Below are 24005 nucleotides of genomic sequence, written 5' to 3' on the forward strand. Positions count from 1 at the left end.
GAGATGTTCGCTGCCCTCTCAGAAGTGGTGAAGGTCAGATGGTTTTTGCGGGCGCTGATTGGCCGGCGGCTGACCAAGCCCAAAAGAACAGGAACTTCCAAAAGAACCTGAAGAATTTAATATCTTCCCGTGCAGCACCTCAAACCCTCCAACTGTCACGGTTACCCCGGTCCAACGGCCTCACCTCCACTGCTCTCCTCTTGTTCAGTTCCTTTCGCTAGCCAAAATGTTCCGATCTGCTCTCATCCGGTCTCTTCGAACCGTCTCCATACCTCGTGCCGTGAGGAACTCTTCGACCGTCCGTCAACTCCCCAGAGCCTCTGCCATTGTTCGGCAATCCCAATTCGCTCCGTGCATCCCCTATCAGGCTATCCGATCGTACTCTGCGCCAGCCGGCCTTAACCAGTCAGAGGTTGAGGGAAGAATAATCGACCTGCTTAAGAACTTTGACAAGGTGAGCCCCGGACCATTGACTCAGCGAAGTGATACTGTCGAATTCTGACTAGGTTGATATTTCTTAGGTTACGGATGCCTCAAAGGTACAGGACGATCATCATTTTATTGCTCCTCGTGTGACGATGCTCACAATTGAACCCTAGATTACTCCCACTTCGCACTTCACAAACGACCTTGGACTGGACAGCTTGGACACCGTTGAGGTTGTGATGGCTATTGAAGAGGTACGTTTGTGTTTCGAGTTAAAGAATTATCCGCATTTGGCGTCAGTGCTGACCAGTTTCTCAACAGGAATTCAGCATTGAAATCCCAGACAAGGAGGCAGACGCGATCCACAGCAGTATGTACCACCGGCTCAAAAATTAACTGCAAGATACGCTAACAATGTTTACGTAGTCGATCAAGCTGTTCAGTATATCCTTTCCCAGCCCGATGGTTTGTAACAGTCTGGCCCTCATTTTTCTAGTACATTACTGACTGCATGTAGCCCACTAAACTGGCCGATATTCGATTCAGTGAGCAGGATTACCCCAGGGAAAATGGTTATGTATTAGAACTAAGGGGTGAAGGCGCCGGTTAGTAGGCTGCATGGGGAGGTCACGATTTTGCGGTTCTAACCGTTCCTCTCTTGTATTGTGTATATCAACTTTGAGATTTCGAACAATTTTAGAGGTCTTTTATCTGCTGTTCCCCTTGGTGAGGCGACTCTGCCTGCGTCGGAGCTTCGATCGCAGGGATGGAGACAGGGGAAAAAAAAAAAAAAAAAGAGAGACAGGAGCAAATGGACCCAAACTGTAGTGATTATTCGCCCCCAACAATTGTGAAAGAATAAGAGTTGCCTTTCCAGTGAATACTGACGCACAGCCAATGGTGCATGCCTTGCTATTGTTACCCCGGGAAAAAGGGTCGCGTTTCCAGATACCATACCAGTCGTGGTGTAAATTCGATGCCACTTCATGTGAAAACTCGATTGAGGCGGCCAGTCGAAACGCAATCTCGGCATCTTAGTGTAGGTAGACACGGTTTAATAAACACTTAGAAGCACGCGATCCAATTCCCCTTGCCAGGTAAACCCCTTGTTCTCTGCAGAGAGAGCGAAAAAGGCTGCCAAGACCGTTGGAGCTGATACGATTTGTACCGGCCAGATTTTGGGGTGCCTGTTGGCACCGATTTCTTCCAGGAGGCGTCGCTCTGCTCTCCGCCAAACGAGCTTATTTCAACAGTGAAATAAATATCCCGCCCCGAGAGATCGTCTTCTTTGTTTTCTTGCCTAGCGCACTCTCTGCTTCATTACTGCAGAGACCACTTTTTTTTCGTGCTGCCTCACCGACCTGCGAACATCATCGCTCGCGGACAAGCAGCTCACCCCGAAAGCTTTAATCCCGCCCCTTCGAAGATATTCGAATTAGTCCATGCTGTATAACCCGACTTCCTGACGCTTCTTCACACCAACGGGTTCCACATCTGGCGGCATGGCGACTCAGAGTGGTCTAACCCGCCGTCGGGGGGCAGGGAGGAGTACGGGCGACGCCAGTGATGGCAGTCGAGTGACATCTCCATCTCCCCACAATGGATCCGATAACCGCGTACCTGAGACGTCGTTCATCGGAGGAGAAAACGGGCACAAGATTGCCTTTGATCCGCGAGATATCAGCGAGAGCGCTGACAAGGTCAAGCAGCCAAAGTTGACGTTAATGGAAGAGGTGCTATTGCTAGGGATAAAAGATAAGCAGGTTGGTGAATCATATCACCGGGGATTTCCCCTTGGGCTTTGTGATATGCAATGGGATATAGTGATGTTTAATGTTATCACTTGGCTATTATGCTCACGATTCAATTGCTTGTGCTAGGGCTACTACTCCTTTTGGAACGAGAACATTTCGTACGCCTTACGGGGATGTATTGTGATCGAGCTGGCTTTCCGTGGCCGGATCAGCATGCAAAAGGATTCTTCACGACGCCGCTTCCCGCTTGCTGATCGGGTCATTGAGGTTATTGACGACACATTGACTGGAGAAGTCTTGCTGGACGAGGCATTGAAAATGATGAAATCAAGCGAGAAGATGAGTGTTAGCTCGTGGATTGATCTTATGAGTGGTACGGATATGCCCACTCTCTCTATATATCTCTTCTGTGAAGCAGTTATGTGCTAACTTAGCGTGTGTCTCAACAATCAGGCGAAACCTGGAATTTAATGAAAATCGGCTATCAGCTTAAACAAGTACGAGAAAGGCTTGCAAAGGGCCTTGTCGATAAAGGTGTCCTTCGCACTGAGAAACGAAACTTCCTGCTCTTCGATATGGCCACCCACCCTGTCGCCGACAGCGCTGCGAAGGACGATCTAAACAAGAGAGTTCGAAATATCTGTAGCAGCCGCACTGTCATCTTACCTCCAACTCAATTCCTTCCCAACGATGTTGAATTCAGATATTTGAGGACTATAGCCATGGTCTGCGCAGCTTATGCCGCTAATGTTCTTGAAAATTGCCTCGTTACGATGAACCATGATGCACGAGAAAGAGCATTTGCTCAGGTGGATGAATTACTTGCTGACTATTCGCAATGGCCGTTTTCATTAAGGACAGGTGGTACACAAGGAATAGGGGCGAATTTGGCTCAGGCAGTCAGAGAAGAGCTTGACAAAGCCAAAGATAGGGAGCTTCAATTAGAGGTTTGTCCCCCTTGGGTTACGTGTTTGGAAAAGTTCAATGCTTACTCTCCAACAGGTTGTGGCAGCATGCCTAAATGTGTTTACTCGTCTTGATTCCCTGCTCTGAGCGTGAAACTTTTATTCTAGATTTATGTGCCTGATACCTTTTTTGCCTTACCAGCACCTCGTACTTGTGTCTTGTATCTATCTCTAGGCCCATCTTTCTGTCCGTGGCCTACACTTACGACCCGCCCGCCAAACCACCTACCATTCCGCATCAGAAACCAGAGATGAGACGGGTCGTCTGGTCCCGAATGCCGCTCTCATCCTATAGCAGCCCTCTATCTAATTGTTCATCCGTCTAATGGGCCACAGTTAAAGCGATCCCTCTGAGAAATCATGGGAAATATGACACAAAGCTGATTATCTGGGCCTTTGTCTTGTCTATCCTGTTTCTATACTGGAGACTGCTCCTGAGACCGCATATGCCCTTCCCGTTTTTTTTTTTTCTTTCTTTCTTTCTTTTTTTTTTTCTCCTCTGCTTCTTCTATATAAGTTCTCGCTCTTCTTTTCTCTCTAATCCTTGTTCGATTATTAGGGTAATTTTAAATTGCACTTTTGAATTTCCTTTTGCCATTATTCGTTCATCTATATTTTGTTTGATATGCTCTGAATTTGGCGGATTATTTCCCGGCATACCTTTCCGGATCCAAGAAAATGGAAGACTCACTATGGATAGAGCGTGACATTAATGAACCTTTGCCATTATCCCTTTTTTTTTTTTTTTTTTTTTTTTTTTTTTTTTTTTCTTTTCTGGCTTCGTTTCATTGTGAAGTGTCCGGCATGTCCATCTTACTGTTGGATCTCGCAAACGAAAAATCTGCCAAAATGAAGAGTGAGAGGGCCTCTATGGTTGCGAACCTGCTCCTTGGGATTTCAGCACTACTTCCCTCGTAAAGCTAGAATGGACGGTATATATATTTTCACCGCCTTATGTTTGTAAGGCTAATCATAATTAATATGCAGCACAACCCTTCCCCTAAGCTCCCCTGCTTCGACAAATGTCATAGCCTCCTTTACTTCATGCAACTCAAATACTTTGTCAACATACGGCGTCAGCTCTCCCTTCTCGACGAGTTTCCCAATTATCTCTAGGTGTTTCCCGTTCGGTTCTATTGAAACGAATTGGCTGTGTGGGTGTTGGTTTTTTGACGCTTCCCTAACTTCGCTTTCCGCTCCCACTGTGGTTGTGATCGCACCATTTTTGCATATGATCTTCTCATCGTGGGCTTGTCTATGTGCCTTACCGCCAATGCAATCTAGGACGAGGTGTACAGGCGCCCAGCCTTTTTGAACCCATGCCTCAACAAGATCCGGATTTTCAGCACAGTCGATCACTTCATCAACATGGAACTTGTCTCTCAAAAAGGAGCTCTGCTGCTTAGAATTAGTGGTAGCAAAGATGCAAATGGACGCGCTAGGCAAAAGCGATTTGGACCTTAGCATCTGAATCGCATGAATGCCCACGCTGGAGGCACCATTCAAAATCAGCAGCCTCAAAGGTTTATGCACTCCATGCACCTCTTTCAACCAGTCATTCACCCTCAACTGCTCGAACAGCCCTTGATACGCCATCAGCGCAGGTAACGGAATACTCGCAGCCTCAACCGCAGAGATATTTTGCGGTTTAAACGCCAATTCGTCTTCCTCAGCCGCAACACAATCCGCAGCACCACCATCTCTACTCGGCTCAATCAAGCCAAACACGCGATCTCCAACTTTGAATTTAGGTCCGTCTCTAAGATGCTCGTCTGTAAAAGGAGTGGAGAGGACAGTTCCGCAGATATCATGCGCGATGACCGCTCCGGTTTCTCTGCGATGGAGGAGATGAGGCCATTCTAGCTCGCCGCGACATACAGCGGCTGCTTGAACCTTGATCAGGTATTGCGTCTCAGTAGGTGTAGGAGTAGGAAAATCAGCTCTGTAGACGAGATTGGAGGGCCCTGGCTTGCGGTGTTTCACGTAGGGATGGGTCGGGAGGTAGACGGCTGGCATTGTGGGTGGGATGAGCTCTTCGCTGGCGCCTGTCGGCTGCATTGTATCCATGGATTCTCGACGGTAGGTAGCTAATCAAAACTTCTTGATCGGATAAATCGAGACAAGATGGCGGCGGACGAAATGTCAGTATCCTGGTATGCGACCAAGGAGTTAAACAAGGAAGCAAAACAAATGCAGGGATTCTAACACGACTTACGTACAGGGAGGTCACTGTGTGCCCCAAGGTCTATGACAGAGTAATGCCATGGAGATGTGTAGCATTCAATAGGAAAAAGCATTCCTAGCAAGACCTGGCCATTCATGCTAGCCATGCATCTGCATTACAAGGGATAAGAAGCTGTAACCGAAACATGCTAAATTCAATTTTTGGACGCTGGCTAAAATCAGCTCCCGACTGCCAAACGAGCGGGGCGGGCAATGATGTAATGGTTGACAGCTTCTTGATGAAGGATCAACGCTGCCAAGCCTTCAGGGGACCAGCAGGCAAAAATACGGGGAGATTCTCCCACGAGCTTTTGACATCAGGATAAAATAGCTACCAGCAGCTTGAAAATTTGCTTATGGTCTGTCATAGTTATACATTACTAGGAACAGGAGGAGTTGGATAGAGAAAGGAAAGGTAGAGCGCCATGTCCTCGCCAAAGTAATTCCATCGAACCAGACATCATCAACAGATTAAAAAAACAAACACCTTTGACCAAAGCAGCCGATAGCAATTAGTATAAAAAATAAAGAGGTTTGCGTATATGGATATCGTAGGGGGCATAAAGGCATCGAGGTGATTTGCAGAATAAGGGAGATAAACCGAGAGATCCACCAGCATTCGAAACTTGCGGTCGTACAACTGACTAAGAGGGCGGAGAAAAACAATCAAAAGGAGAATCGTAGCCTGTCAATAGTCATAAAAAGGAAGAGAAAAGGATAGAGGGGGTTAAAAGTATGCGGTGCAAGTATAAAAAAAAAAAATCCAAAAGATGGGAGCATCTTCTACGGGGAGAAATTAAACGAGAACGGAAAACAGAGGAATCGAACCAGAGAAAAAAGGTAAGTAGGAAAAGAGAGACACAAAGCCTGCCAACTCCGTAAACAAACCATCATCATGTGTAGGCAAAAGCTGAACCAGCAAGATAAGCCATCACTTGGGGCGAATGTAGGATATCGGGGAAGTGGCTTCGATGAGGAAACGCTGGCGCTGTCATTGCCTCGAAGGGTAAAGGTGGTGCAGCTCGTTGACGGGCCCATATAGCTCTTCTGGATCCTCAAATACTCTCCAAACCGTTCGAGGAACTTTCTTAAACGCTTTGTCAAACCTCTCAGGGCTGTTTTTCTCTTCCATATTGGGCAAGCCCATCACCTTCCTGATGAATATAGCTTTGATCCATGGACCGTGTTTCTCATACATCTCTGCATATGCCTCCGGATCGCTCTGGGTCGAATCTCCAATACACAAGATCTTTCTTTTTGGAAACCAGCGCTGAATCTTTTGCATGCGGTCGGCTTTGTATTCTTGTGTCGCCTGCGTGAATGATTTCAGTAAGCCTGCTAGAGACTGCCACGAGTTTTCTCGCAGTATCATGGTGCCCGGCGGATAGTTCTGCTCAAGGAACGAGCGCAGGAACGGATAGAGGTTATAGGGAGATGCGGATAGATAGAACCATGTTGGCTGGAGCTGGTTTTGGACGTGAACATAAAGCTGAGGCATGCCACGTACGGATTTCGGTTCTTCCGCAAAGGTGGTTCGGAGAATCCCAATCGCATCTGGGGTCATGGTGTATTTGATGGTGTCGTCAATATCGGAAACAACCAGCCAGCCCTCTGGGGCCGCAAAGGTGGTGCTCATCGTTACAGGTTGAGGCCAGTTGCTCAGTGACGACGATATGACAGTGCCATCTTTGATAAATTGGTAGGATCCTATACGGATTGCATGTGATATGATACCGTGTGGGTTGGAAGGATTGAGTTTATACTTATTCCCATCGGCGGGCGTGAGGGCGACGTCTAGTTCTACGAATCGAGCGGGCGCAACTTCGCTAACGAACGGTTGAAGTCGTTCTGCTATCCGTTGACGGACCACGGGGTCTTCGCCAGCTTTTCCGTCCAAGCCAACCAGGTCGGCGATGAGAGCGATCAGTTTCCCTAGATCCTGACGGCTATGCTTTTCAAATATCGCAGCTACCACCTCGGTTTGCCATGTGTCAGGATGATCCAGGCGGGTCTGCGTTCGAGGCTGGAAGGCCGTACTGTTGAAAAGCCAGACGGTATGATGTCGAGGGTCCGCACGAGCCACCTTTGGGTGTGCCCAACCCAAGAAGGAGACGAGGTATTCTACCCATGAAATCAGGCATGATTTCTGAGAATGGAGTGAGTGAACAGAAAGCTGACTCTCAACCCGGTGAAAATTGCCCCTAGCACGACCGCGCCTCTCGTCGCTAGTCTCACACAACTGGCTTTCCATGCTCATAGAGGAGTTTGGCAACGGGTCTTTCGCCATCCTCGACGAATACTTTGGGTATCGCAGCGCTCGAGGGAGAGAACCAAGAGATAGCAAGGTCAAACCAGAGAGTTTGAGGTTGCAGGAGAGAAAGAAGGCAAAAGAGAAAAGTACGAAAACAGCCCAGCGAGCAGGTAGGTACAAGCTGTGGCCGAGCTTGCCAGGCAGGAGCCTTATGAAGGCTGACTCACAGCGACGCAGTCAGGCAGAAGGGCAAAGAGCAGCAAGGATGAGAGAGAAAGGCAGAACGGAAAATGACTGGTTCTCATGACAGAATTCGCAGAGAGGATTCTGTCCTCGGCGTCCGCTGACAGTAAAGCAGAGCCATCAGGAGAGAGCCCGAGTGACTGCAGTCACTCGGCTGATTCCAGTAGCGAGGCAAACAACGTGGCTCAGGCAACATGAAACCCGGGCTAACTTAGTTTAACGTCCCCCGCCGATGCGATTTGCAAAGCCTGTTATTTGCTGCTCGTGCGTGAGGCGGGAAGGTTTACGGGGAGGTCGGGGTTGGATCACCTGGGGACGTTCGAGGACGGTGATTCGCGGCATGTCTCGCGTCTGGCTGCATCACGGCGCTTAACTCGAGCGGCCTCCAGTCGTTGCTTGGCCCTCTCGTTGAAAGCGGTTGAGTGCCTGTGACCAGCATGGCCTGCGGCGTGTCATATGTAGGCAAGTAACCAACTATACTTGGCATCATGCTAATTTTGGCGGTTTTGCTGCACGCTGCACGTTCACCACCAGACCGCCAGTCGAGCCCAGGCCAACCCTGACAGGAGGACAATAGAAGTCGATCCCGCTAAGAGAGCCCGGGCGTGGGATTGCTGGAGGGCATGTCTGCGCCACGCTGCGCCGATATGCACCTTCAAGCTGCTGACTATAGCCAGAACCTCTGGGAGATGCGTAATACCTCTACAGATCGATCCTAGAGGAGATTCTATGGTTACAGAGACTTGACACACCTTCAGTAACGGCTTTATTCTTTATTTCTTAGCGTGACTGTATGAGTAATATTGATCATGTTGCAGAAAGAACACATCAACCAAAGTTTAACCGTCATGGAAGCAAACGTGTGTCTCGGTGTCCTTGGGGGCAAAATTACATTTCGAAAAGTATTATGTAGAATGATCGACGGGTGAATTGAAGACGACCAGCTCGAGACAACACCAGGGCAACTAAAACCCACCTACAGACCCAATCTACCGCTCGCCTTTAACCAAGAATATGCATCGAAGTTAGGAAATATGAACAAACACATGACTCTTCTATGTGACCGTCGACCGTCGCTGCTTGCCTTCACGATTATGGGATAACAGATGTCCGCCACGGCTTGCCTCGACCGATGTAATGGGTCCGCGAGAACTAGCGGCTGTCACCGCGCTGGGAGTACGCGGAATGTTCCCCAGCTGCCGCTTCGATTTCTCTCCACTGCTCCCGCTGCAACGGCCTGGCGAGGGTAGTTCTTTTTCAACTCGATGGGCCGCTGAGGATGCTGGAAACAGCGAAGGTCCCATATTCAACAGTTGAGTTACTTTCGAGTTCAAAATGCTAATCTGAGCATCTTTCTCCTTGATCTCCTGCCGGAGCTGCTCTTTTAACGTCCTAGATTCCGCCTTGTAAGATTGAAGCTTTCGATCTCTGTGTGCTATCTGGGCCACAAGGTCTGCCGCATGAGCTTGTAGCTTCTGGATCTGCAGTGATTGTGAAGCTTTCGTCGCATCATCCGCGGGAGTGTTTAGGACGCGCTGCTTCTGCTCATTGACGAGCTGGAAAACCTTGTGCAGGGAACAGTTTTGAGAAGAGTCTCTACGCTCGTTCACTCCGGTCCCGTGACGTTCAGAGATGAAGTCGCATAAAATAGCCATCCGCGTCTCATGAAGTTCCAATAGGCTACAAATCTCGTTTTTTTGTTGATCTAGTTGAAGCTCGTATTCAGATTTCATGCGATCGATGCGATCCTGTGTGCAGACCCCCTAAAATGATGTGCTCCGTCAAAAGATGGACCAATTGCAGGCGAACAAGAACAGGCTGACATCCAACGGCTTCAAACGAGACAGAGAGAGCCTTACCGATTTTCCTGATGAGCCAGGTCGAGACTCATTTCCTGACAGAGACTTATCTTGCTGAGCATGCTTCAACTCTAGGGCCTGTCTGCCGTTGTGCATAGATTCACTCGGACAGCCATACTCGAATGCAAGCCCAACAGGCTGATCTGGAAGGGTCGACCTCGAAGTCAAGTGTAAAGGAGACTCCAAATGGTTGCCGACTGCATGCTCAAATGATTGTCTCTGTGGTGTTGATGGGGTACGTAGCTCCACGCTCCTAGGCCCATGTGCAGAGCCCGGCAGCTCCGCCATGGGAAAACATCGCTTAGGAGGAGTCGAGGGATTCAATGTTGACGTCGATTGCAGCCAAGGATGCACTGAGCGGTCAAACTCTGACTGCAAGAAAGAACGAAGGCCCGATTCTCGTTCTATGCATCTGGGATTTGCGCATCCAGTACCAGTATGTGGCGTTTGCGGAGTGGTTGGCCATTGGGAATCCGCATGTATTACTCTTGACGTGGGAGTAGCACTTGTCAAGATCACGTTCCCGTTTCCAACTGAGATATTGATCGGAGGTGGCCTTTTCTTGCGCATCTTGGAAAACGTAGATTTACCACTGAAAGAACCGAAGTGGTCACCATTTACGTGGTCTGTATGACCGATATTTTCACGCAAGGATGGGTTAGACCGAGTTTTGAATCTTGACTTTGGGGAAAAGAAAGAGGTCATCGAGTCTGGGAACGGAATCGTAGATGATATGAGAAAGGCATAAGCTGAAGGAATTGAGAAAGGGATGAAGAGGCTGGCGGAGAAAAAGGACAAACAAACGACAATAAAATCAATTTGGTCACAGGGGATCTAATACGACACGATAGAATATTTTTCTGAGGGATACCAGGGCGACGCATAATGGAGCACATCAAACATGATCTTCGACATGCACAGTGCAACCCTAGTAAAGGGCAGATATCTCCGAGAGAGCAGCTCAGGATTCCCCCAACTCAACGATTCGCCGAACATTCTTGACGAACCCATCACAAAACCTTGGGGAAAATCATGGGCGCTACAAGTTCTCACGAGCTTACTCGCTAGCCAATTCTTTCGACGCCAACCTCCCATCAAAGAGCAACCTTAGCCAGACAGGGAAGGGTCTTGAAAGTTTGGCTCTCAGTCTCTCAGAGCTGTCGTATCGAGTGTGCAGAGTTGGTGGCGAGCGGTCCTCTGGTTGGTCAATGGCTGATACGGACAATGACAACTCATCGCTGGCTGTTTTGGACCCCCAAACGCTGGGGAGAAGGACCAAAAACTTCTCAGGAACCCGCTCTCGTTTCCCATGCCGCCGTGGCATGATTTCTCGCCGCTTTGCTACCAAACGCTGGGGCGGGTTCTAGAAGACTAGTCCGCATCTGGACTAGTGCATATGCATCTCAATCTCGCTTTTCGTCCAACGGCTTCTCCAGCGTCTGCAGCAACCTCGATCCCGGCGGCAACAGAAGCATTTCTATTCCCTGCAGAACTACTGCGTACCGGCGGCATGGTTCGCTGTGACCCCTGCTGCTTGCTATTGTTTTTTAATCTTGCCTGCTATTGTTCTGATATATCCCCTGGCCTGGCTGGATCTTCCCAACTCCCGAAAGTAAACCTTTTCCCTTGCCTCAACAAGAGGCCGTGAGACGTTGCTTGGAGGTAAAACGGGAAAAGGGTCCAAGGAGACGACTAATGGCATCTGGGCGCATAAATTTCAAAAGCAATTATGACCAGGCCAGTGGGCAAATGTTTACAGAGTTCGTAGTGCCTGCCAGGATGATTATGGATGCATCGTGCTCCAAAGGTGCAGCTTGGGTCCATGATTCTCCTTTCTTACCACCAAGTACGATAATATTTCCTGAAGTGGGTGCCAATTCTCTAAAAGTTTGTGCTATGCGGCAATTTCTGTCCGACCAGCGCTGCTTAACTGTGGACCATTTCAATCCAATTCCCCCGACGCTTGCGGCCGATCTATTAAGATTTCTAAAGCAGAGGTTCGTGAGACACCACCGAAACCCGAGTTCTCGATAATGACAAGCGAATATAGCAAATTGTTGACACTACACTTGTGGAAAATATTCGCTACCACTCATCCGCAGGAGTTAGTAAAGGAAGACAGCGCCTATAGATTCGAGCCACTGCTCATACAAATGCCAATGCGCAAGTATTTCAGCTTAATAACATCTGATTCTTTCTGTTGGCAAACGGCCATGTCCATTTCCATTGACGTTGTGGACCTTGGTGGGCTAGTTGATATTTCCAGGATCTCCAACCTTGTCTATTTGAGAATAACGGGGTCCCGGCGAAGGCGGCAGTGGCCCCAAAACACCTTCGTGAATGATCGAGTGATCAAAAGCTGGAGCGAAGCCGCGTGTGCGGGCAAAGCGTTCAAATATCTTCGTGGTTTGATCTTAGATTCTTCATGTGATCTCACAATCAATGCCTTTCCTTATCTGGACCGCTTTCCCGCCTTGTCTTTGCTTGTCCTGGAGGGACGCCTACGGGTTGAAGGCAAGGGCCTTCTAGAAGCTGGAGATCGCCATGGCTGGCAAGCGAGCACATTGGCTCATGGTGAATTCTCCTTTGAAGATTTCAAAGCATCGTGTACCAACGGGGAGGAGCCACAGAAACCATCGATCTACTCTAAAAACGATCTCTCTCTTCCGACGTTACATTTTCAAATAGACTGTTCTGGTGACAGCCTTCATGAAGTGACAATGATATATCATTTTCACAGAGAGCCAAAAATTACTGATCCCAAGTTGGGATCTTCCAAGAAGGTTGCTAGATTGACGAGGACAGATAAATTTCCGGGAATAAGCAAACCCAGGCGGCCGCTCAAGGTCAAGGCTTCCAAAGGACAAGATATAAGTGGCTTGCTCGCGGATTTCGGATAGGATACCTGCTTTCTTCTGATCGGTACACCTGCTTTTTATTCCATTATATTTCAGGTACATTAGCCTCAGCAGCGGGCTTAACAGGTGTTTATTTGAAGTCCTCCCAGAGATGAGGGTTTTGAGGAAGCTGGGGAAACTTTAAGGTCGCCTTTTTCACTGAAAAAAATCACTCCTCAGGTAGCGTTATATCGTGTATGGCCTGTCTGGACAGCATGTCAATTTAAGGCTGCCCTTTGACATGCTTGCCTGATTTCGACAAGGCTCGGGGACCGATCTTGAATATTAATGTATGTCGGGGATGCATGTGGATATCGCTCCCATTTTGATGCATTCCAATTGTATGTCCAGTTGGACCCTTAATAATAATGAAGATGTTAATTTATAATAATACTATATGCTCCTATAGGCCTAGTTTGACAATTGGAGTCTGGCTAGGTTGAATGGACAAATGATGTCTATAAAAAGCTTTGGTAGGTTTTGGTTGGCAAAAATCTAAAATCAAATTGGTAAATCAAGTTTTGTTCAAAAGCAGTACTCAGCGGCTTCTTTGGATCAAATTTTGTACTCCGTACTTCCGTGCTGTTAAGTGAAAGAATCAACAATCCCTTTTTTGTCCTAACTGACCGATGATGTTGATGATGCCCCACTCGGTGATGTCGGAGAGGTGAGTAGTTAACGCTAAGACTGGCGGCACCAACTTCTCCCCCTCCTGTTCTCGATCAGGTTCACTACATGCCAATCTCATAGCTGGACTGGTCCTGATCTATTCACTACCCTTGATTGTGTGCATGTTCGTCTTTTTTTTCCCCCAACCTGAGCGTTTCTATCTACCGAATCCCCGTTGTCTCGATCCGTGTCATAGCTTCCTCTCCCTATACTGATGAGCTAGCACATCATGGCAGATAAACGCAAGTCCACAGCATCAGACACGTATAAAGACTCTGCTATCTCCTCTCCTCGTTCAAGCTTTGATTCCCGATCTCCGTCCACATCTCATTTTCGCATCAATTCCCTTTCTGGAGCTTCTCCACACCGCCATAGCCTCTCAGAATCGTTTCGCATTATGCCACCTTCACCGCGCGCGCGTCGGCCGTCCGTAACGCAGGCTGCTTTACAGAGTCTCATTGACAATCCTCCGGCCCATAATGGTGCAGACCCAGCTTTTTCAGGCCGAAACTGGATGCAGATATCCGTTGAGGAGCTGGTGAATCCGGAGGATTGTCATTTTGTGGAGGCGGATATGACGATTGAGGATGCTACGAATGTACGCTGCATGTGGACGAAGATTTTCTTTTCTATGATTTCTCTCTCTCCCTCAGGCCGATGCTAATTTGTTGTCTCGCTGTTCTAGCGTCTGATCGAATGCGAAGCGCCCTCGCTCCTAATTCGAGAATCCGCAGAGCAAAATTCAGCTATCGGAACATTCGATTATGCAGATCTCAACGCTTATCTGCTGCTAGTGGTTGGCATAACCAAACCAGATGACGAGCATGCTGCATCGCTTGAAGAACTTGGGAGGAAAGCTAGAGCAGGGGAGAGAATTCTATTAAGAGAAGTCAAGAACTTAAGGCCGAAGGAGCCCCTGACGACGCTACCGTCAAACGTGAGCTTAACAAAAGCTGTAGAGGCGTTTGGTGGAGGTGTACACAGCGTGGTCGTGGTGAAAGAGAATTCTTCTGAGGTCCTGGGTTCCTTCAATCAATGGAGACTTGTGAAATTCCTATGGGAGAATGCCAGGAGTTTCCCCGTCATAGAGCAGCTGTATCCGCAATATTTGCGAGAATTAGGTCTTGGTTCTCAGGATGTCATATCTATCAAGTGAGTCTCTTCAATGCTCCGAATTTGGTCGTTATGGATAAGAGCTGACCCGCTCAATAGTGGAGATCGACCATTATGCAATGCATTAGAGCTCATGAATAATGAGGGTGTGTCATCTGTTGCAGTTGTTGATAATCAATTTAACGTGGTCGGCAATATCTCGGTGGTAGATGTCAAAGTCAGTCTCATGATTCCCCTTCTTGCCAATAGCACACATTTTGACAGTCGTACAGCTTCTAACGCAATCTACGTCGCTCCCTCTGCTTCGCGATACTTGCATCCACTTTATCTCCGTTATCTTATCGACACGAGGCTTAAACGAAGGAAAGGATTCGTTCCCAGTTTTTCACGTAAACCCTCAGTCGACTTTGGCACACACCGTCGCCAAGCTGGTCGCTACTCGGTCCCACAGGTATGTCTATCATGTCTCTCCAGACTTTGGTCTGTCTTGCGAGTAAATTCTTGATGCTGATGTTGCAACAGAATGTGGGTCACTGATCCTCAATCTCCCTCGTCTTCAGGCCCATCAACTCCTGCACACTCCTCCGTTCACGTACCTCTCTCTAATCAGAACAATATTGTTTCCGGATCTACGGCGGGCAGCACAGTTGGAGCTCAAGTATCTTCCCCCAGATTACACTCCACTTCAAGCAGTCCATCGTCTCCACCTCTCCCACAGTCCGCTCTGCCCCATCATCCCACCCCTATAGCCCCCTCCCAGAGTTCACCAGGCATATACCCCGCGTCCCTATCCTCGGCAATACCTGCCTCAGCTCTTCCAGGTGCTCGGCTCTCAGGCCGCCTTGTCGGGGTGGTCAGTCTAACGGACATTCTGAATCTGTACGCCCGGGCCAGTGGGCTTAAACCAGCAGATCCGAGCGATATCCGCAGCCGGCGGCGACGAAGCAGTAGCTGCAGCGTTGGAGTACGGAAGAGTGGGGATATCGGTAGAGAGATCTGGAATCGCACCGGCTTCTGACCGGATAAGGACGTCGGATCAAGCGAAGGCACCCTTTCCTTAAGTGTTGACGAATTTGCCACCACCCTTTCTTTTGGTTCACCCAAGCCCAAGTTATCCGGCCAACCAGTTGCCCTAATTTCGTAGCCTGCTAACTTGGCACCGGAACCTTTGCTTGAAAGATGGGTTTACCTTTGCACCACTTTGAACCCGTACCGTTAGAATTTGGGATCTGGATTACTCTCCACTTTTGTTATTTTTCGAAGTTTGCTGAGACCAGCGTCTCATTGGGGCTTTTTTCATCGAGCAATTTTTCCGCCTCAAGATGCGTGAGATTACGAATCACTTTGTTCTTTTTTTTTTTTTTTTTGCTTTTTCTCCCATGCTTAACATGGCCAGTATTCTGGCTGTTGTGGGCGTCCTGGGCTTGAGCCACTGTTATCTTTCATGCCATGTTCGGGTTTATTCCCCGTTATGGTCATATAGCTTCTGAGCATTAAAATCTGCATTCCGGTGCCCGAGGTTAAATTAAGATCTCATGCGGAGTACTCTGTAAGAGGCATCAAATAACCCCGGTCTCCTCCGTGCCCACCAGCGAAGCACGAAGCAAGCCTCCAGACTCCACATCTGACTGGATCGACCGCGGAGCTACCCGGCGCACAGACGATCGCGACCTCCGAAAAACGACGGAAAGGAAACGCCATACCCACCATCCTGACTAAGGGAGCTTCTCTGCTAACTAACTAAACTTTCTCTGCTCTAGATGTGGCTGTGCGGTACCGAAATAGGTTGCCCTCGTCGACCCAGGTTCACGCGAGGCAGACAACCCAAGGTTCTCTGCACATTTCTTCTCTACTAGGGGTGTTGATCCGATCGTGGCTATCTGCAGCCGCATTGTTACGAGTCAACAGCTTGTGTCTCCTGCATCCTGGAGCCTTCTAGACCTCCCACGTAGCGCCAGTTACCAAGTCGAGTTTGGATTCGGCTTGCACGGACGCTCAGATCCCGAGGATAGGTTTGTGAGACCACTGTTGTGATTGATATCTGATGAAATGCTCTCAGGCCTCTCAACCGACTAGGCGATACTATTCCAGGACGAAGAATATGTATGATTGCTCTTGCCTGCCGCTGAAAGCTTCCCGGGATCATGGCACCTGCGTCTCATCGTCGTATCCGATCACCCAGAGCATATGTGCTTAACCGCATCCCTGCCACGCCGGTTTGGCCTAGGGCTGGATGGGAAGGTATTGAGAAACGTTTTGCATCATCTCCTCTAAGCATGCAACGATCCGAAGATTTGACCAAATCCCCAGTGCCCGGTAGAACTTCCCGAACCGTCTTGGAAGATGCTGTAGCAATAGAATAGCACTCAAGTACAGTGATTGAAAGGAAAACCATCGTGAGAAGGAGTCGTTGGGGCATGGGGGGATAATAGCAAGGAGCCACCACATCAATTCTTTGCGCCATAAATGCACTCATCGGATTTGGAGGAAAAAAAAAATAAAAAGAAAATAAAAAGGAGATTGGCTAAAGTCTAGAAGAGACGCCATAAAATGCTTTGACAAGTGAGAGAAGTTGCAGTATTTGCCGAGGGCTGTACGGAGTACCCTTGACAGACCACTTAAAAAGATTGAAAGTGTTCGTATTGAATAGTCCATTCAGCCGCACATAACCTTCTTTGGCACCTCTTGCACGGTATGCCCTCATACCCGGAGAGGCGTAGAAAGTGAAAGGTCTAATTCGTCGCGCCGGGCGGCGCGACCATCGATTGAAATCATTGATCCCGGGAAGTGAGACCTATTCACAACGACTGGACCGATGGGAGGGGAGGAAAACGAAGTTTCCCGTCTTGGTGGCCGAGTGTCGAGTGGGAAGACACAGGTTTTTAATTCAGTCAGCCATTTTAGCCTCAAAGTTATCGAGCTTCGTATAATCATGTTTTCCATATGTTATTCGCCTGTTTGACCGTGAAGGCGGAGGAGCAATTCTGTCGGAAGAACGTTAGGTGCAGCGGCTTGAGGCGGGGGATCTCAAACAAAGAAACCTTGAAATCAAAAGCCAAAAGAACGCCTGTTCAGCCGCCAAAGGCAGACATGGGCGAGATAAGCAAGGAGAGTCGCACCTCGACCGTCTAGAAAGGATTATACTTTTGAAGAAGGGTAGTTGCTCCGTACTTTGATAGGCAAACGGCCAACTCCGCCCGAAGCAAAACACATCAGTGGCACGGAAGAAAGACCCGATTAATTCAAAGCTAAGAACAGGTTATCGGTGACAATCCGAAGGCAATTTTTCCGCTTTGGTGGGGATGAACCGAAAGAAGTACAGGACAAGAACCTAATTGGGACACGGTTCGATCAATAACAGCTAATGATCGGCCTCGTTCTGCTTTTAGGAAGATCTCGAAGTTTTGCTGAACCTTACGTGTCGAGCGTGTTCGAACTTGACAGAGCTTGATTCGCGCACAACATTGAGACTAAAACAGCCATTGTGGATGGCCGTGAGAGGTGAGATCCCTCAGATAGCGTCTGGGTGACGTTCTGAACATGATATGGAGTGGCTCCGTACACGTACAGCCATACAGGTCAACTGGCTAAAAACGCCATTGAATTCATGAGCACTCCATACTGCATCGTATTTGTGCGCACGGTTACCTCGTGTAGGGCACTCTTGTTAACGATGCAATAATATTATAAGCTAGAAGGAGCGATTGGGTTTGAGTCTCTGATGGAGGTCCTCAATACTCATAGCTTGCTCCCCTGGAATATTCCAGGTAGGGAACTTCGCCCCTAACCCTACACAATACTCCGTACAGAGGAGAACATGACAAGTAATCGAATATGTGACCAGTTAGAACACAGTCCATCCAATGCACGTGGCTTGAAATTGCGGGGAAGAAGTTTCACAGCAGCGGAATGAATTGAGATCATCTCTTGTCACAAGATGTTCCCATTTGTCCCTCTCAGATCTTGCAGATCTCGGCAGAACAGCCGAAGCATGGATGGTTGCGTTGGGAATGGCAAGAAAAGCTGGATGGAAACGGGATATAACCTAATTCGGAGAAAATCCCTGAACATCACATCCCCTTCGCATCAATACGGGGTACACATGTACGGAGTACCCTGTTTCTGTGTGGAGCACAGAGTATTCCGTACGGAGTACATATATGAATGACCATCGTGAACCCCCGGCCGCTACGGAGTATAGTCCCGTAGATACGAAAGTGGCAGAAAGTGGGTTGGTATGCATTGTACATCCTTCCTGTCGATCACGATGTAATCCAGAAGTAACGGGTTCCGTGATCTTTGGGTTGCATGGAGAGACTCATGGCTCGTTGTACCAGGCCTTGAGGTATTAGCGAACAGTGTCGCGGGGGCCCTGGAGCTGGTGGGTCGGGCTTTGTTCAACCGAAACTCCTCTCTAGGGGAGAGTTCCGCCAGCCAGTACGGAGTATCCAACAGTTGATTCTTTAAAACAGGAAGTTGGCCCAGTTAACACAGATGATAAGATGTAGCATCCTGCAGATGAAGAGTGAGCTGTTCGGCTACCCTGCAAGCGGACTCCCAACTGGCGACGTGATTACGTTGCAATGCCCTGAGGTCCTGCCGAGATGAAGAGAGAGTCTGGTAATCTAACAACCATACGGCGTAGTGCGCCTAAAAGGCAGGTGGATCGGTATCAATACCACGTCATTACGAAGCCCTGGCCTGGCTGTCAAACGACGACCATCATCCAAAGCTGCAAAAGTCGATGTCTGGATAGAGCCAAAGAGGTCCTCTTGTGCCCACAAATTGCCACTTGGTCCGCTATTCTGCTTCCTCGGTTTGCCGCTACTGCCTAACCCCAAAATCCACTTCAGTGACGGTAAATCCGGCCTGTACCGGCTCCCAAGTTTCCCAGTCCCAAGAACTCTGTACCAAAGAGACCCGGTGTCAACCTGACATCAACCCAAACCTTTCCCCTTTTCAGCGACGTTTTTCGGATCAGTTAGGGTACACAGAAACTCTCCTCGTCGTCCCTGATTTGCAAATAGTTCCAGCCACTCCCGTACCTAGATGCAAAGTCTTGCGATGGCTGGGTAGGTACTCTGCGCATGGTAGTACAACAAATGCAATATTGCTGACTCGCAAAACCTTATGATAAACCCCTGCCTTGCTTATCTGCAACATTTTCAAGGTCCTGGCTTTCCAAACACTCAAAGAAGCGGGCGGGGGAGAAGGAGAAGAGGGGGGGCCGCGGAATGAACCCTTTTGCCCCTCCATGGACGATTTGACGGCCCATCCGGCGAAACGGAGATTTTGAAATTCGGAGGAAAAGAGAGAAGCGCGTAAAGCATGGCAACTGGTCTGTGGTCCCATACGGAATATTCCGTGCACTCCCCTCGCGTCCTGTTTGGCGACTGGGTTCTGGAATCAGCGCCACTGGCCACAAGGGAGCCCTCATGGAATATGGGCTTTTCGACAAGCCAAAGCTCAGAAGTCAAGCGGCGCTTTACAAGCTTAGAGGAAAAGGTCATGCTCGAAAAGTTTCATTTTGCTAATCCCTACTCCGTATAGAGTATTAATCCTTCGCGGTTCATTATCAGTTTAAAAAAAAATAAAATAAAATAAAAATAAAAAATTGAAGGTTTTAAAAAAAACATCAACGATAAAAAAGAACCAATCCAACGTATGTTTGCCTCGAACGAATCGGACTTGGGCTCTCATAGACTCCGCACGCTTCTTTTCTTTTTGATCTTGAGACATCCTTATATAAATAGGTTGTACTCCGTTGGTACCTGCATGTACTCCTTCAAAATGCCCAGAATAACCCCCCCATTATGTAGTGACATGCTGCGAGCAAAATTTAATATTACACACTGCAGAATTAAAATCGGGCCAGACACACAAGCAAAGAATATTAAAATAGAAATAGAAACTGGGTATTTGGCACGTTTGCAACGAAGCCACCCGCAGCAGTCATTCCAGATAAAGTAGCAGAGGTTTTAAGCAGAAGACTTTCGTCTATGCCTGCTTCCCTCGTAAACCGCGCCTATTACTCTCCAGGTTCTGTTGCCAAACAGCGCTAGAAAAGCGAAGCAATATCAAGTCAAATCCTCGCGGCCGGCTAAATAATGGACTCGCCTTGAGGGGTATTTAACTTTTGACCGAAAGACGCTCAATTCCTTTTTTTTTTTCGATTTATGGTATCACGCAGTCGGGTGCAGGGGCAATAGTTGGCATGGCATACTCTGTACACTCCTCCCAAAAAAAAAAAAAAAAAAAAAAAAAAAAAGTTGTCAAAGCCACACAGTCCGTATAACACGCTACTTTTTCGTAAACTCGTCTGTTTCTTTTTGTAGGATATCTCGGCCAGCGAATAGCGATTAAATATCGTGATCGACGGGATGGTGAAACCGAGGGGGGAAAAAAGCCATGCACAATGGCTGGATCGAGAACCGGTTAATAAATTCAAACCGAAACTGAATCGAAATACTAGGCCCGACTGAGGCGCCGACTAGGAGTCCGAGCGTCAAGATCGACTCAATCCTCGTGAAGCCCTACGGGCATAAACGCCGAGTTATCAAATGTGCTATTTTTCCAGAAACCATTATTGAAGCATTCCTGCCACTGGTCTTTCGTAATTTCCGTGCCAGTGATGGACTCAAACGAGTCCCGACGACAAACCTCAACATGAGGGCTGCTAATCGCGGTATCATCATCGTCAAATGCTGACTCAGCAAAATTTGAGTTTTGGGAGGCGGAATCGTCAAAGAGCAGCTCTGGGGCCAGAGCGTCAGGTAAAATGAGCTCATGTTCTGGCGACAGCTGGCCTGAAGGCGGTTCAGCAGGCAAGAACCCGGAACTGAGGCTGCTTGATGACGCACCCTCGGATGCTGGCCTTGGCTCGCTCAAGATAGCTCGTGCATTAGAGTCAGTGGTAGCGCCGTTCGACTCTGCAGGTTGACTGTCAATACTGCTTCGTACCATGGCGGCCGCAGTCATTGGGCCCGGTGGCACAGGGCTCACGGAATGAGGCACGCTTGAAGCAGACGCTGATATGTCGTGGATTGTCGGGGCCTGCGAGACGAATCTTGATTCCTGGACGGTCATTTCAGTGGGGACGGACGTGGAGCTTCTCGAGGCTTCTCCGCTTTGTTGATTGGCCAATGCCATCGGTGCCACGCCAGTGATTTGGTTGCTGTACGGTGCCACTGTCGCACTGGGTTGGACCACAGCATGCCGATTTTCAGGACGAGCTCCATTGAACAATGGCAGGTATGGACTCCAGCAGGCGGATTGATCACCGAAGTTGCTGTTCGGGGCAGCGTCAAACATTGCTCGTGCCATTGAAACTGATGCTGGAATTGAAGGCGATTCAGAGCCTGGAGCCATCTGATCCATCGGCAATGCCTGCGGGGCTGTATAGCGGCGAATCTGAGGTTGAGCCGTGGACTCGAATTGCGCTCCTCGTTCAAAGTTTGCGTTGTTATGCGGCTCCCCAAGTTCACCAAGCCGGACGACACGTTGCGGTCTGGGCTTCAAAACCGACTGCCTCGAATTTGGCATTCCCACATATAGTGGCGTCTGGCCGCCTGACGCTGAAATGGGAGTAGGCCCACGCGATTGGATAGCTTGGGCAGTAGGAGGCTGCGACCTAGCTGAAGGAGTCGACAGTGAACGTTGCGCGACCCAAGGTGTACCCATTGGCTGGTTCATGCCTCCCATATTCGCTCCATGGGAAATCTGAGAACCTTCGGGTGTCGCGATCGACATGGACCTCGAATGAACAAGAGGCCGGGTCCATGAATCCGGTCTATTATAGAAGGCTGGCGCAGTACGGGGGCCTTGGACCGGTGAGGGGTAAGGCTGCATCTGATACCCTTGCGGAGCACTGGGAATGGTGTTCCCATATGCCTGATACGGATATAGATGCATTGCAGCGTGATAGGTATACCCTGGCATTCCGTTTCGGGCGGACCTCAGGAAAATGTGATCTAGATTCAGTTCACGGTTAAGTTGAGCGCTTTGACTCTCGAGTTGTTTGAGCTTCCGTCGATGATTGTCATCATCCTCTTCCTCGTACATCTCTTCGTTCTTCACGGCGTCCATGGTGATTTTAAGCCCTCGGCCTGTGCGCACTTTGTGGATCTTTGACGCACGTTGCGCAGACTCGAAGCGAGCATCAAGCGTTCGATCGCCGCGACGGGAGGCAGCAATAAATGCTCTGATGGGTATGTGAATATCATCACAGAACAGTGTCAGGGAGCAGCCAAGAATTACCTTTCTTGATTCTCCGCATGCGTCCGCTCTGTTTTCAACGACTTGGCATCTAGAGGAGCTTTGCGAGCACCCATGGTGAAACACCGGATGAATCCAAGATAACAAAAAGTAATCCGTGTATAATAAATCCTCGGCGAGAGATAATAGCAAAATATAACCGCAGTACTGCGGCGGAAACACAATAAAGATGCGGTGGCGCAAGGGGAAGTGGCAGCGAGAGAGGCTACAAGCACCCACGGTACTAGAGACAGAAGTCTGCAGAGTCTGGAGAGTCAACTAGAAAGTGGAGGTTGTCGGGAGAAATAGCATAACGAATAGTAATACTGTGCATACAGTATACAATAAAAATGCAAGGGGGTGAGCAAGATGGAAGAAGGAAACGAAGAAGGGTAAGGGGCGGCGGGAGGTATCAAAGCGGATGAGTTCTGGCTTAAATCACAAGCATGTAGGAAGAGGGAGAGGAAGGTACCGTGGTTCAAAGCTCAATTTATGGTTTCGACCTCTAGAGGCCTGTTATGTAGAACGAAGGAGGGCAGGCCAAAAGCTAATCCATGCGTAGGGAACGTTACAATGTAACAAAAGAACAGCGGCTAGTACACATAAGTAGCTCCGGAATCGTTCACACAATACGTAGGTACATCCGATATTTTGCTTCCGCAGTCGAGGCGCCTAGATCCATTCTATCAAACCACCTTTTTTTTTTTGGCAAGGCAAGCCGGGAAAGTACTCCGCAGAGCAATAACTGAAGCGGTACATGCGGAGGCCACACCGCGCTCCCTGTCCCATACCAGGGCCCGGTATCCCATCATTGCAATGGGTGACCATGGCCATTTGGTGCTCCACTCGCTTTCAGACACCGGCGAAAATGCTTGCAGCAAGACTCCGCGATCGAAAAAGAAGCAGCTAGGGTAGAATAGTTTAGTCCCCGGAAGCCCTTGAAGGCCAGATTCAAGGGGTAGTTGGGACCCCGGCAACATCCTTCCCTCAGCCTTGCCGTGGCCTCGAAGGACCTACCGCAAACACCGCCATCCCATTCGCGATTCCACTGAACCTTACGCTCACCTGCGCTTAACTAACCACTCTCCAGCCTAAACAAGATATCCGAGCGCACGGATGGAGCTATGGTGTTTCCTCTTTCTTTCTTTTTTCTTTTTTTCTTTTTTTTTTTTTTTTTTTTTTTTTCCCTTTCTGTCTGGCGCGCGGGGGGAAAAGGTCCATCCGAACGAAATAGACGCGACAATTGATGTTTCAAACACAATGGAGACAACAACCCAACCATCGAAACATATGGAGTGCCCCAACCCCAAAGGCCTTGGGGGTTTTAGGATCCATGCTCTGGTCGTTCTCTT

General features: G+C 48.8%; 10 protein-coding genes across 10 annotated transcripts; 5 read left to right on the plus strand and 5 right to left on the minus strand.

Annotated features, from left to right (window-relative positions):
* Positions 1 to 134: 134 nt before the first annotated feature.
* CIMG_03997 (acyl carrier protein) lies at positions 135 to 1307 on the plus strand. The gene is made up of 6 exons (XM_001244555.2): positions 135 to 454; positions 522 to 539; positions 600 to 680; positions 748 to 796; positions 853 to 891; positions 944 to 1307. Exons 1-6 carry the CDS (start codon positions 227 to 229, stop codon positions 949 to 951), a joined length of 423 nt encoding a protein of 140 aa, XP_001244556.2. The 5' UTR covers positions 135 to 226; the 3' UTR covers positions 952 to 1307.
* Positions 1308 to 1928: 621 nt separating this feature from the next.
* On the plus strand, positions 1929 to 3876 carry CIMG_03998 (vacuolar protein sorting-associated protein 74; the record flags this gene model as incomplete). The annotated part of the gene is made up of 4 exons (XM_001244556.2): positions 1929 to 2189; positions 2307 to 2553; positions 2634 to 3127; positions 3183 to 3876. 4 exons carry the CDS (start codon positions 1929 to 1931, stop codon positions 3231 to 3233), a joined length of 1053 nt encoding a protein of 350 aa, XP_001244557.1. The 3' UTR covers positions 3234 to 3876.
* A 140-nt stretch (positions 3877 to 4016) lies between these two features.
* CIMG_03999 (alcohol dehydrogenase) lies at positions 4017 to 5526 on the minus strand. The gene is made up of 2 exons (XM_001244557.2): positions 5361 to 5526; positions 4017 to 5295 (listed from the first exon to the last, which is right to left on the minus strand). The coding sequence occupies exon 2, from the start codon at positions 5210 to 5212 to the stop codon at positions 4112 to 4114; it is 1101 nt and encodes a 366-aa protein (XP_001244558.2). The 5' UTR covers positions 5213 to 5295; positions 5361 to 5526; the 3' UTR covers positions 4017 to 4111.
* Positions 5527 to 6359: 833 nt separating this feature from the next.
* On the minus strand, positions 6360 to 7943 carry CIMG_04000 (uncharacterized protein; the record flags this gene model as incomplete). The annotated part of the gene is made up of 2 exons (XM_001244558.2): positions 7547 to 7943; positions 6360 to 7489 (listed from the first exon to the last, which is right to left on the minus strand). Exons 1-2 carry the CDS (start codon positions 7653 to 7655, stop codon positions 6360 to 6362), a joined length of 1239 nt encoding a protein of 412 aa, XP_001244559.2. The 5' UTR covers positions 7656 to 7943.
* A 666-nt stretch (positions 7944 to 8609) lies between these two features.
* Positions 8610 to 10693, minus strand: CIMG_04001 (uncharacterized protein). Its single transcript, XM_001244559.2, has 2 exons — positions 9722 to 10693; positions 8610 to 9625 (listed from the first exon to the last, which is right to left on the minus strand). Exons 1-2 carry the CDS (start codon positions 10424 to 10426, stop codon positions 8918 to 8920), a joined length of 1413 nt encoding a protein of 470 aa, XP_001244560.2. The 5' UTR covers positions 10427 to 10693; the 3' UTR covers positions 8610 to 8917.
* Positions 10694 to 11189: 496 nt separating this feature from the next.
* On the plus strand, positions 11190 to 12621 carry CIMG_04002 (uncharacterized protein; the record flags this gene model as incomplete). Its single annotated transcript, XM_001244560.2, has 2 exons — positions 11190 to 11718; positions 11772 to 12621. The coding sequence occupies exons 1-2, from the start codon at positions 11417 to 11419 to the stop codon at positions 12619 to 12621; spliced, it is 1152 nt and encodes a 383-aa protein (XP_001244561.2). The 5' UTR covers positions 11190 to 11416.
* Positions 12622 to 13202: 581 nt separating this feature from the next.
* Positions 13203 to 15922, plus strand: CIMG_04003 (CBS domain-containing protein). Its single transcript, XM_001244561.2, has 6 exons — positions 13203 to 13285; positions 13524 to 13885; positions 13973 to 14439; positions 14500 to 14617; positions 14673 to 14851; positions 14923 to 15922. The coding sequence occupies exons 2-6, from the start codon at positions 13685 to 13687 to the stop codon at positions 15416 to 15418; spliced, it is 1461 nt and encodes a 486-aa protein (XP_001244562.2). The 5' UTR covers positions 13203 to 13285; positions 13524 to 13684; the 3' UTR covers positions 15419 to 15922.
* On the minus strand, positions 15751 to 17242 carry CIMG_13756 (uncharacterized protein). Its single transcript, XM_004446367.1, has one exon. It carries the CDS (start codon positions 16874 to 16876, stop codon positions 16559 to 16561), a length of 318 nt encoding a protein of 105 aa, XP_004446424.1. The 5' UTR covers positions 16877 to 17242; the 3' UTR covers positions 15751 to 16558.
* A 1149-nt stretch (positions 17243 to 18391) lies between these two features.
* CIMG_04004 (uncharacterized protein) lies at positions 18392 to 19335 on the plus strand (the record flags this gene model as incomplete). The annotated part of the gene is made up of 4 exons (XM_001244562.2): positions 18392 to 18504; positions 18602 to 18635; positions 18819 to 18837; positions 19046 to 19335. The coding sequence occupies 4 exons, from the start codon at positions 18392 to 18394 to the stop codon at positions 19333 to 19335; spliced, it is 456 nt and encodes a 151-aa protein (XP_001244563.2).
* Positions 19336 to 20916: 1581 nt separating this feature from the next.
* Positions 20917 to 22730, minus strand: CIMG_04005 (uncharacterized protein; the record flags this gene model as incomplete). The annotated part of the gene is made up of 2 exons (XM_001244563.1): positions 20917 to 22600; positions 22657 to 22730. 2 exons carry the CDS (start codon positions 22728 to 22730, stop codon positions 20917 to 20919), a joined length of 1758 nt encoding a protein of 585 aa, XP_001244564.1.
* Between the last annotated feature and the right edge of the window lie 1275 nt (positions 22731 to 24005).

Source organism: Coccidioides immitis, assembly GCF_000149335.2.
Source record: "Coccidioides immitis RS genomic scaffold supercont3.6, whole genome shotgun sequence".
NCBI classification, from domain to species: Eukaryota; Fungi; Ascomycota; class Eurotiomycetes; order Onygenales; family Onygenaceae; genus Coccidioides; species Coccidioides immitis.

Bases quoted from the DNA above. Each gene is read 5' to 3' on its own strand.
- CIMG_03997 (XM_001244555.2), top strand. From the start codon at position 227: ATGTTCCGATCTGCTCTCATCCGGTCTCTTCGAACCGTCTCCATACCT. The intron at 681-747 runs GTACGTTTGTGT...GTTTCTCAACAG, and splicing joins TTGTGATGGCTATTGAAGAG to GAATTCAGCATTGAAATCCC. The intron at 797-852 runs GTATGTACCACC...ATGTTTACGTAG, and splicing joins GGCAGACGCGATCCACAGCA to TCGATCAAGCTGTTCAGTAT.
- CIMG_03999 (XM_001244557.2), bottom strand. From the start codon at position 5,212: ATGGATACAATGCAGCCGACAGGCGCCAGCGAAGAGCTCATCCCACCC.
- CIMG_04001 (XM_001244559.2), bottom strand. From the start codon at position 10,426: ATGACCTCTTTCTTTTCCCCAAAGTCAAGATTCAAAACTCGGTCTAAC. The intron at 9,626-9,721 runs GTAAGGCTCTCT...ACATCATTTTAG, and splicing joins CTGGCTCATCAGGAAAATCG to GGGGTCTGCACACAGGATCG.
- CIMG_04003 (XM_001244561.2), top strand. From the start codon at position 13,685: ATGCCACCTTCACCGCGCGCGCGTCGGCCGTCCGTAACGCAGGCTGCT. The intron at 13,886-13,972 runs GTACGCTGCATG...TCGCTGTTCTAG, and splicing joins CGATTGAGGATGCTACGAAT to CGTCTGATCGAATGCGAAGC. The intron at 14,852-14,922 runs GTATGTCTATCA...ATGTTGCAACAG, and splicing joins GTCGCTACTCGGTCCCACAG to AATGTGGGTCACTGATCCTC.
- CIMG_13756 (XM_004446367.1), bottom strand. From the start codon at position 16,876: ATGAGTGCATTTATGGCGCAAAGAATTGATGTGGTGGCTCCTTGCTAT.